The sequence below is a fragment of the Macrobrachium rosenbergii genome, chromosome 56 (assembly GCF_040412425.1).
Source record: "Macrobrachium rosenbergii isolate ZJJX-2024 chromosome 56, ASM4041242v1, whole genome shotgun sequence".
NCBI lineage: Eukaryota > Metazoa > Arthropoda > Malacostraca > Decapoda > Palaemonidae > Macrobrachium > Macrobrachium rosenbergii.
The window spans coordinates 2246067-2258507 of NC_089796.1; the positions used below are offsets into that span (position 1 = coordinate 2246067).

Consider the following 12441-nt stretch of genomic DNA (forward strand, 5'->3'; position numbering starts at 1 on the left):
TTGATTTCCTTTGTTCCTATTTCCTCACTTATACAAAAGCCAAACTATTTGAGGAAGCAATAAGCAAAAGTGACACTAAATTTATCAACTTTTCACTTCATCTTGATTTCCTACATTCCTATTTCTTCAGCGACGCAGAGACAAGACTCTTTGAGGCAGCAATAAGCAAAAGTCAGCTAAAAGTCAGATGGAAAACGCCTCCCGCAGCCCTCACAATCATTCTACGCGTCTGATGTCGGAGAGAAGCGGTCCCCCCAAAATTTACTTAAGGGAAGACATTCCTGGCTGCATTTGAAAGAGGGGAGAACACACACGCAGTCGAATTGTTCCCTTTGAGAAGAGAATTCACTCGGGGCATTCGAGTTCAATTCAATTACTTAAGGAAGTCGTTGGCTCTAACAAAGGGCATTCCTTTGTCTTTTAATTCACCCCAGGAGAATAATTCAAGCTGATGAGATATGTCATATTCGGAGATATGCGCGGAATTCGATAAATCCCTTTGCGCTTTGATCTGCGTTCTTTTTTTAACTGCGAAGAACAGTTCTTTGGCCAAAGCAATAACGAGAAGGAGGAAGGATAAACGAACTGCCTTGAACAGTCTCGAAAGACAATAACATAAAATTACGGCCTTGGCTTGGAATGAATTGCATTTTAGATACCTGTTCTATAAGGAACAATGATAATAAAATAGATTAGTTTGGGAATAAGATACTCAAATGTAAACAAGAGAGGTGCTCGAATGTCTTTAGGAAATAATCGCGCGAGTTTATTACGATTTCGAACGGAACTTCAAAGATGGGTCTTGAGGTTTTTGCAATAGGAAAATAAAAAGCTCTGAAGAGAATGATTCTGAAGACAATCTTCTTTGTCAAAAGGAAAAATAGGAAATCGTCTTGACAACTTGACAAAGAAGAGAGTTTTCTTTGTTCTAACAATTTACTTTTGTTGGTTCATTGGGGTATATATGTCTATGTCTATATCTATATCATATATATATATATATATATATATATATATATATATATATATATATATATATATATGTATATATATATATTATTATATTATTATATTATTAAAAATTAAAAGCTTTTTCAGAGGCCAACTTTGAAGAGAAACATTGGTCTTAAATATTGCATTAACTTTCTACATTTTGGCATTTTTAATTCTGTTTTAAAAGAAAAAAAATTTCATATATATATACATATATATATATATATATATATATATATATATATATATATATATATATATATATATATATATATATATATATATATATATATATATATATATATATATATATATATATAACACCCATCCATTGCTACAGTAGTAATAAGTATCGAATATCACTTTTGGAGAAGAGATAAACTGCTGACCGCTCGCGAAATCGACAAGCCATTAAATCAATAAGAACCCTTCCCCTAAACCCCCACCTTTCCTCCCCTCTTCTCACCCCTTCCTCCCCCCACCCCCCACCCCCCAAACCCATTTTCCGTGTCAAACAGGAGCACTAGAATTCCAGGCATGCCATTAACGGCGGGGTTAAATTGTGTTCTATAATTAGAGGTTAAAAGAGGACAGTTATCCCCAAATGTTTTCGGGTGGGGAACGTGCTGGTCCCCCCCATCTCGTTAACCCTCTCGTTTCGAGGGTGGGTGGGGGGTGTTGGGGTTAATGTAAGGGCGTTGTGGGCATCAGGGTTAGCGGTGTGTGGGCGTGAGGTGGGTATTCCTGGGCATGACCAGATGTAAGGTTGGTCGCTCATAGTATTTTCCAACTAGGGTTGCAGCTTAGCTTGGAATAATAATAATAATAATAATAATAATAATAATAATAATAATAATAATAATAATAATAATAATAATAATAACAATATCAGTGGAAAATAGAGATACTAAATTTGGAAAGTAAAAAATACAAAAAAGAGGCAAAATGTTAAAAAAAAATGAGAAGCCAACAGTTGAATGTCAAGATTTAGAGAAATTCATGGGAAGAATGAACTCATATAAGTTAAATGGGAATATCTGAAAATATATTTAATATTCCCATTGGAATAATAAAAAGACATTTATCATAGCTGAGAATATTAAAAAATCTCTATTAGTCTCCATTGTATATTTCAATTATTTTATTTTTTGTGAAGTCTTCTCAGTAATTCCTAATTCATTCATCACCTTTTTTTTTTCAGATCCCCAAATTCAGCAGTACGGAGAGGTCAACCAACTGGGCGGAGTCTTCGTGAATGGCCGGCCCCTCCCGAATCACATACGCATGCGCATAGTCGAGCTAGCGCAGCTGGGGATTCGCCCTTGTGACATATCTCGACAGCTACGAGTTTCACACGGCTGCGTGTCCAAAATTTTGGCCAGGTAAGGATCCACAACATTATTATTATTATTATTATTATTATTATTATTATTATTGATGGAGAAACCTACGGTTGTGTGAAATGTATAATATATATATATATATATATATATATATATATATATATATATATATATATATATATATATATATATATGTTACATTTACATTTAATCGACTGTGGATTTCTTCACCATTTAGTGACTCATAGTATTATTATTATTATTATTATTATTATTATTATTATTATTATTATTATTATTATTATTATTATTATTATTATTACTCCCAGGTACAACGAGACGGGCTCCATCCTCCCAGGGGCCATAGGGGGTTCCAAGCCCAGGGTGACCACCCCAAAAGTGGTGAATTACATCAAGGACCTCAAACAAAAGGACCCAGGGATCTTTGCATGGGAGATCAGAGAGAGGCTCCTGAAGGACGGCGTCTGCGACAAATACAATGTCCCCAGTGTGTCCTCTATATCAAGGTAGGGGATATATTAATTAATATTTCATCTTAATTAAATAATAGTCGGAGGGGTTGGACAGCAAGAGAATAGCCAGGGAGTTTGGATAGTAAAATAATTGTCAGAGAGTTTGGACAGAACAATAATAGCCAGAGAGGTTGGATAGTAAAATAATTGTCAGAGAGGTTGGACAGCAAAATAATAGCCAGAGACGTTGGACAGTAAGAGAATAGTCAGAGGTTGGGCAGCAAAAGAATAGTCAGAGAGGTTGGATAGCAAAATAATAGTCAGAGAGGTTGGACAGCAAAATAATAGCCGGAGATTTTGCACAGCAAAATTATAGCCAGAGAGGTTGGATAGCAAAATAATAGTCAGAGAGTTTGGACTGCAAAATAATAGTCAGAGAGGCTGGATAGTAAAATAATATTCAGAGAGGTTGGACAGAAAAATAAAAGTCACAGGAGTTGAACAGCAAAATAATATTCTCCCTTTTGTTTTTAAAGGACGTTTACAGCGTCCCTTAGGGCAGTTGCTGCAACCCATTTTTTAAGACTTTTACTTGACCCCCATTCCAGATTCTTGTCTTTCATTTCGCTGTCTAACCTCTCTGACTACTAATATGCTGTCCAGCCTCTCTAGCTATTATTTTACTTTCCAACCTCTCTGACTAGGCTGTTCAACCTCTGTGACTATTATTTTGTTGTCCAACTTCCCTGACTATTATTCTTCCGGTTCCACCTCTCTGGCTATTATTTTGCTGTCCAACCTCTCTGACTATTGTTTTGGTGCCCAACCTCTGGCTATTATTTTGCTGTCCAAACCGCTGTCCAACCTCTGGCTGTACTTCATCGCCTTTACTTTTTTTAAGTTTTGGGTGAGCTTCCGTCCAACTACCACTCTGTTGGTCGTGAGTTCGAATCTCCGACCGGCCAGTGAAGAACAAGAGGAATTTGTTTCTGGTGATAAAATTCATTTCTCCCTAAATGTGGTTCACTAAGCTGAGCCACGTAAAAATAAATCAATCCTTCAAGCCTCAGCCCTAGGAGAGCAGTCAGTGGTCTTTAAACTAAGATATACTTAAGATCTTTTTACCTTGCTGTCCAGCCACTCCAACTCCCTATTTTAACAATATTAAACGCTGATTGGTTGATAGTGGCCAAGTGCTTGGTTTATGACATAAGTTTTGTGGTTCATTCATTGTTACTTTATTTTGCGTAACTTTTTCCAAAAAGTTTGGCACGAGTTCTTCAATTTTTTTCTTATGCTTCCTGTTACTCAGATCATCAGTTAAACCTGGTTGTCAATGCAAAGATTTTGTTGTTGTGAGATAAAACAGGTCATGTTATTTCAAAGATTAATAATAATAATAATAATAATAATAATAATAATAACAATAATAATAATAATAATAATAATAATTATAATGAAAACGTCATTAATGACAATATTATAATATTAAAAATAACAACACTATCAGTATGACCATAATAATAATATAAGATCATTGATTATAATATTAATTATAATATTGATAACAACAACATCAATGATAATAATAATAATAATAATAATAATAATAATAATAATAATAATAATAATAATAATAGTGACAACAATGTCAGTAATAATAATAATAATAATAATGAGAACAATATCAGTAATAATAATAATAATAATAATAATAATAATAATAATAATAATAATAATAATAATAATATACCTTCTCTCCCCCAGGATACTGCGCAACAAGATTGGGTCGCTTCCCCACCTGGGAGGCCAAAGCCACTACGAGATGAAGCACTCCTCCATCTACAGCACCCTGTACCCAGCGGCAGCCGCCTACACCGCCGCCGCCGCTTACTCCATGGCGCCACCTCCTCCTTCGGCCATGCAACAAGGCCCCCAGGTCCCTGCCCCTCCGCCCCCGGGCCCCCCGGGGGGCACCGTCACGCCAGGAGGCACTACGGCCGTGCCGACGGGGAAGACAAATACCCCGTCTCCGCCCGTTTCGGGGTCGACTTGCGGAGCCATGGGGGGCATGAGGTCCCACTGGCCCTCGTCCCACTCGGTGTCGGATCTCCTGGGGCACGTCAATATGGCCGCCGCCGCAGGGCTGACCCGCCACCACCACCACCACCACCACATGCAGGACGCCAATAACTACAACTACTACATGTACTTGCACTCGGGCACTCAGCAGAACAACCCGTTGGCCCACAATGCCCTCCCGAATCACCTGACGTCCTCCTTCGCCAACGGCTTCTCCAACCCGCTGGGGAACCCGCTCTCGAACGGCCTCTCCAACGGGATTCCCACAGGGCTCAGCAACGGACTGCAGAACACCTTTCCCACGCCCCTGACCTCCATGATGGGGGGGTCAGGCCTCACGCCCCAGACTGCAACACTTTAAAACCCAGTTCCACGGAGGTCGCGACTGACTTTCACCGTGCCATGTCACTTCTCCTCTCCTTCCACATCGTAAAAGAAAGCACTTCAGCGTGGAACTTTCTAAACTTTCCACTTGTCTCTGATGATGAACACTACATGCGCCTGATTTTGCAGTCAGGTGGCGCTCACGAACGCACGCAATCGAGCTCAAATAGACTGACGGTTATCGAAAACTTTTTGTTTTTTTAACGAAATATACCCTTAAGAAAAATAAACAAAAGTTTATTTTGAATGACAATTTTCTTATCGGAGTCTCTGTGGAAGTGCCTATGTGAAAAAAAACTATGTGCCTCTCAACTGTGCCTTAACTGTGTAATAACCAGAAGGTAATATTAAGAATATATATACATATGTATATGTATATGTATATATATACATACATATATATACATATATATATATATATATATATATATATATATATATATATATATATATATATATATATATATATATATTTATATATATGTATATACATATACATTATATATATATATATATATATGTATATATGAAACATAAACAAACCAGCCTAACAGAAATCAATGTTCTACCTCTCATTCTGTTTCATTCTTGACGTATTTTTTAAGAATTTCATTAGAAGTGTAAAAGATCCTGTAAATATTTGGACTCATCCATTTTTTTTTTTTTGACATTCTCATTTGAATGCGTTAATACATATGTATTATATAGGTATACATACTGAAGAAAGATAAGAATCCATTATTTCAATATTCGGTGCCTTGTGTCGTTGCCTTGTGGTCAATAATGTTTTTCATGCAGGTTTCTAGATGGTATTAATTATTTTTCAGTGTTTTGATATTCAGAAATATCAGAGGTGAGATAATGATATGAAGGGTTTTACAAAAGAATTGAGAGATATTAATATATCATGTCACATGTACAAGAATACAAAACGTAATGCACACAACATGTATATATATATATATATATATATATATATATATATATATATATATATATATATATATATATATATATATATATATATATATATATATATACATATATATATATATATATATATATATATATATATATATATATATATATATATATATATATATATATATAATATAAATCCACACATTAATATACACTGTATTAATGGTATAAATACTGTTATATATATGTATGTATGTATATATTATATATATATATATATATATATATATATATTGTATATACATATATACATATACAAAGCCAAGGTAAACACGTATGTTGATATACATATCGAATTTCACAATGCTTTAAAACTGACAATTTTCTAAAATATTTTTAAAATGAATAACTCCACTATCTCATCCTTAATCAAATATAATGAAAACTCTGAAAACTACTGTGAATAAAAAGTACTACAATGCATGGAAAACAATATAATGAGAATGACCTCTTCGTATGAAAATGTGTCAATTAAATATTAAGTTTCATGTTTCTCTCTTTTTATTTTCTAAAGTTAAGCGAATACTATGTAAGATGATTCATTAATAAAACGTTTCTTGCTAATTTGGTTTTTTTATTAATTACTTAAAGAATTTTTTAGGTAACTGTAAACAAATGGATGGCATTTCTTGGTCAATTTATTAAAAATGAAATATATTTCTTGAGAGAAACCCTTGATTCCTTATACTATGGGTCTCTGGGATGACCTGTTTATAGTATTACCGATGCTGTAAAATTGCCTCATTGACAGAGCCTCTGGTACTGTTTATTTGCGCCTGCGCAGTAGCAAAATGTTTTCTGACTAGTATTACGCTCTATGTATGTACAAGGGAAATTGCCACATTAAATATTATAAGAACAATGGTACCCTGTACTCTATTTATGCCCACGTTCGTGAAAAAACCGAATTTGGAACGTTCAACTATCAGTCAATCTCGGACTAGATCAGACTAATTCAAACGCCAAAAAAATAATAGTCTGATAATTTATGCCTGTGTTGGTGAAAAACAAATGAATTTAGAACACAAAACCATCCTTTAGTATCTATAAGAAAAGATTAATGCAAACACTAAAGAAAATAGTTTGATAATTAGGTCTCTGGATTTGGTAGTATTCCAGGATCCATGATATCTTTCGCTGTCCTTTTCCAGAATCCTTGATAAATGGTTTGCCATTCAATGCTTTGGGCTCAGTGTCACTATGGACTCCACAGTGACCGGACGTTTTTTTTTTTAGTGTTTTTAGCTTTTAATTGACATAGCTGTAGCATGATCACGTGACCTTGGAAGAATAATGATATCCAGGTAATATAAATAAGATGGTGGCATACAATAAACTCTAACTGATATTTAAAACCTTATCAAGTGAAGATACATCATATATATACATATATATATATATATATATATATATATATATATATATATATATATATATATATATATATATATATATATATATATATATATATATATATATATATATATATAATGTGTGTGTGTGTGTAACCTGAGTCAGTAGTATGGTAAATATACGGATTTCTTTAAAAAAAAAAAGGAATGCCCCACTTTTTTGTGTTAAGGGAAATTGATGTCCTATTTTCAAATTTCACTGAAGCTTAAGAAAGTCGGCAATGACACGAGGTAAGAGAAATAATTTTTTTGTGTGTGTTTTTTCATTTTTTTTTTTTTTGAAGTGACTGGAGAGATATTTTTTTAAAGAAGTGCGCCCTGGTACACAATCCTCATTCTTAATATAAGATTCTCTCTCTCTCTCTCTCTCTCTCTCTCTCTCTCTCTCTCTCTCTCTCTCTCTCTCTCTCTCTCTCTCTCAGAGACTTCTACCAAATGTTTAGCCGAGTAAGATAGTTTTACATTGACGGTCTAATGAAGTTGTTTGAAAAATTGTCTCAAATATATGGATAGAATTATGGTTATCTTTACAGCTATTTGTTATTGCAAAAAGACAACGTAAATCTGTTCTTGAGTTGTAATAATAAAAAATATAAAAGAAGGAAAAGTGGATAGAGAATATGATACGTCATCAGCCAAGCTTTTATTAAGTATTCAGGAGTTTTCACACTTATTCTTGAGAAGAAGAGACACTTTTGCGAAACAATTTATAATAGTACGAAAGCACGTTTGGAAATAATTAAAGCACATATCTATAAATTACTTTTTTTTTTAAATCAAGAATTTCAAGGCATGATTATGAAGTTTACGTCAAGTTAATACCACCATTTTTGTTAATACTGTTATCATGTTTTGCCGAAATAAAAAAAAATTGAGTATCATATTTTCTGTAAAATCTAAGGAAGTCTTACTAATGTTGTACGTTTACTAGTGCTAATTATTCAATGGTTAGTTGTTTTTTCGTTAGAAATGTTAATTTAAAATACCATGCACTGTCGTCATGAATAGATATTTGCAAAGATACAAACTCTAAGATATTTTGGAGGTAGCCGAAGAAAAAATTGGATAATTTACCCTTCAATTAGTTTATCATCTTTCGCAAAGTGATTCAGAAACTTTGGAAGTCATATAAAGTTTTTAGTATGATAGCAAAGCCGTTAATTTCATCTATAATATTATATATAAAATAGGCTATTCAACACAAAAAAGCAAGATGACATTAATTCCAAAAATTATCATTTCCACTTTTATTTAAGTAACGCAAAAGATGCAAAATAATTTGAATGAATCTGAATAATTTTTAAAGTTAAAAGAATGTCGATTTCATTCTGGATAAAGTGACTAAGAATCCACCATATTATCATAATGGTAAACTGATTTAAAATGCTAAATAATAAGGGAGAAAATAATTTTTTACAATACTGCATAAAACAAAAAATCGAATATTTTAATGTCAGTTATGATCAGGCGATCAAATAACGAGAAAATAATTACGAAAAAGATCAATCGTTTCTGAAATTTGTGTCCATGAAATAAAATAATATAATTTTCAAAAGTTATAAAAATATCCGCAACTGCAAACCTAACTTTCAATAAGATGACATGGAAAATAAAATAATAATTGATAAAGGAAGTAAATAATCCCTTAATAAGGTGGCATAGAGACCCCACCCCCCACCCCCAAAAAATTATAAAGAAAGAAAATAATACCAATTAACCGACGTACACTAAGCAGTCTACAGGACCTGACGTAGCCTTATACCCAGTGTATACATTGGACAACTCCTTCCCTGACCATACGTCATCAACTCGGAGTCAATGGAATGTTAATGAAGTTTTTACACTCCAACGAAGAGCAGACTTCGCGATCGACCTATGGAACACACACACTCTCTCTCTCTCTCTCTCTCTCTCTCTCTCTCTCTCTCTCTCTCTCTCTCTCTCTCTCTCTCTGCCTCGTCTCCCAGGATCTTCTTCAAGGAACTCAGTCCATTTTGAACGCGATTTTATTGAAATTTACTTATGTTAGTAATGTTACTCTCTCTCTCTCTCTCTCTCTCTCTCTCTCTCTCTCTCTCTCTCTCTCTCTCGTTTTAAACTTCCAGCTGCTTAAATTAGGCCCTCCTCATTGTCTCTTTTTTTTCTGCCAAAGAATCTCTCTCTCTCTCTCTCTCTCTCTCTCTCTCTCTCTCTCTCTCTCTCTCTCTCTCTCTCTCTCTCTTTGTAGCATTTTTCCTTATTCCTTCACTCATCACTTAGTATTAATGATCTCCCTCTATTCCCTTCGTTGATCTTCTCTCTCTCTCTCTCTCTCTCTCTCTCTCTCTCTCTCTCTCTCTCTCTCTCTCTCTCTCTCTCTCTCTCTCTCTCTCTGTGAGATCGAAGTCAATGCAGTTTTAATGAATTTTTTTCACCCAAGCAAAAAGCAGACTTCGAGATCGACCTGTATAGTATCTCTCTCTCTCTCTCTCTCTCTCTCTCTTAGGTCTCTCTCAGCAGAATTTTAATGACGATTTTACACCCATACTGAAAGTAGACTTTTAGATCGACCTTTGGAATACTATCGCAGACTTCTCTCTCGACCTCTCTCTCTCTCATCTCTCTCTCTCTCTCTCTCTCTCTCTCTCTCTCTCTCTCTCTCTCGCCGTCAGCTTATTGAAATCTATTAGAGCAGAGAAGAGGAGAAAGGACGTATACACATCAGCCGACATAGATAAACACACTCGCTGCCATACATTGTTTGCTCCCGAGGCCTTATGCATGAAACAGATTCCTCTGTTATCGGCGAGTGTTGAAGAATCCCCAAACGGCCCATGGGATGGACCGGACTAGCAGCCCTCTCTCTCTCTCTCTCTCTCTCTCTCTCTCTCTCTCTCTCTCTCTCTCTCTCTCTCTCTCTCTCTCTCTCTGCCTGATATCCCAGCATCAGCCCATTCTAATCACAAAGTCATTGAAATTTACTTACAATATCAATTCCAAGCTGTTAACATTATCTAAAGCGTCATATATTAGTATCAACCTCTATAAATAAATAAATAAATATATACATATATATATATATATATATATATATATATATATATATATATATATATATATATATATATATATATATATATCTCCCGTGTGTGTGTATTTATAAACATATACATGTATATGTATGCATATTTAAATTACCTTTTACTAATATTGAAAGCTTGGAATCCAAAATTTTTCGAAATTATAGCTTTTGGTATGGGAGAAAAATATAACAAAATTAATAGAGGCTCAAATGAAGATTATATTACTTCACATATATTTAAAAGAGGGTTTATGACAGACCTCTTTATATGCAATGAAAACATTTTTTTTCCTCGATACATATAATGTTTTTTTTTTTTTAAATCGGGTAATTCTCTCATTCTTGTCCTTTCTCTATAAATTATAATAAAAACAGTTTCATCACAACTATGGAATAGTTTATGTTTTCTTAAAAGTCTCGTATTGCAAAAGTACGCGTTTAATTTTGACTTACTGTGACTTTTAAAGTATACAAAGTCAAAGCAGTTTGAGTGCACGTCTGATCAATCGTTAGGAGAAGTTACCGTAAATATAAGCAGTACTGCAGGGTGCATGAAAGATTACACTTAGCATCATATATAATAGATCGATAAATGAACTGATATTGATTTTGACTTTATTGCTATCAGCTTCGGAGATACAAGCTACTGTTTCTAAATAAGTAAATGATAGTGGGGTTGGCTCATGGCCCAAAAAGATGGTTATATTCTACTTTGATTTGTTATTCATAAAAGAAAATGACATATATTCACGTGATAATAATCTGTGAATAAAAGATTTATGTAATTTCTATCGATTCAGCCATATAAATTCTTTTAATAGCGCGTATGAAAGTAATAATAGTGAAAAAGATAAAGCATGTAGTCGCCTTATAGACGCGTATGAAATTTAGTATAGATTACCATAAAATAATTTAAAGAAAACGAGAATATAAATCAATTTTAGAAAACGAAGATCAACAATATAAAGGTAGACTATGATAGTTTAAGTACCTATGTTCATATCATACGAGATTAAGCTTAACCATGTCCATCTCAGTTGGTTGTTTGAGTCCACGGGTCCACATCACGCGTATTAATAATGCCTCTTTCCTAATTATTGTGACCTGTTTCAAGATTCGGAAAGGACCAAGGGACCCTATGAAGTGCTACTGGGGTCTGGCGGCCATTAAAGGACACCCATCTAAGTATTGACCAGACCAGACCCATTGTTCCTTGTGCTCCACAGCTTTTGTTATTTATTCATTTATTCATTTTGAATTTTCTTTAATAACTTTGCTATTCATTCAAAGTTCATTCATTTAGACGAATGTCATTAAAATGACGAAGAGTGAATACATAGAAAAAACAAATATATATATATATGTATATATATATATATATATATATATATATATATATATATATATATTAATATTAACTTTATCACTTACACAATTGTTCTGTGCATTAGTAGAATTACTAAAATGACCTCATTCGAACTGGATGGTGTCTAATGGAGTATTTATTCAGAAAAAGTTACAAACTTTCTTGGACAAACAGTCCACATTATCAAGCATCCGTACAATGACCAGACGCGTAGTCCAGCTGTGTTTATATCTGTGTGGTGGGTACTTTTAATCCTGTGTGACCCCCACCCCCTCGTGACCTTGACCTTTCTCTGCCCGCCTCTTCCAAATGTTCGTTTTTCTAGATATACTGTCTTCAAAGCCGT

At 34.0% G+C, this 12441-nt stretch overlaps 1 protein-coding gene across 2 annotated transcripts in view; it reads left to right on the forward strand.

Moving 5' to 3' along the window:
• The window catches only part of LOC136836521 (paired box protein Pax-1-like), a 211587-nt gene extending 205912 nt beyond the window's left edge, over positions 1-5675 (forward strand). For both annotated transcript variants that reach the window (XM_067100901.1, XM_067100900.1), the window contains 3 exons: positions 2195-2375; positions 2666-2863; positions 4577-5675. In XM_067100901.1, coding sequence (XP_066957002.1) covers positions 2278-2375; positions 2666-2863; positions 4577-5252 — 972 coding nt within the window. In that variant the 5' untranslated portion in view covers positions 2195-2277 and the 3' untranslated portion in view covers positions 5253-5675. The remainder of the gene's footprint in view (positions 1-2194; positions 2376-2665; positions 2864-4576) is intronic.
• Positions 5676-12441: the final 6766 nt, after the last annotated feature.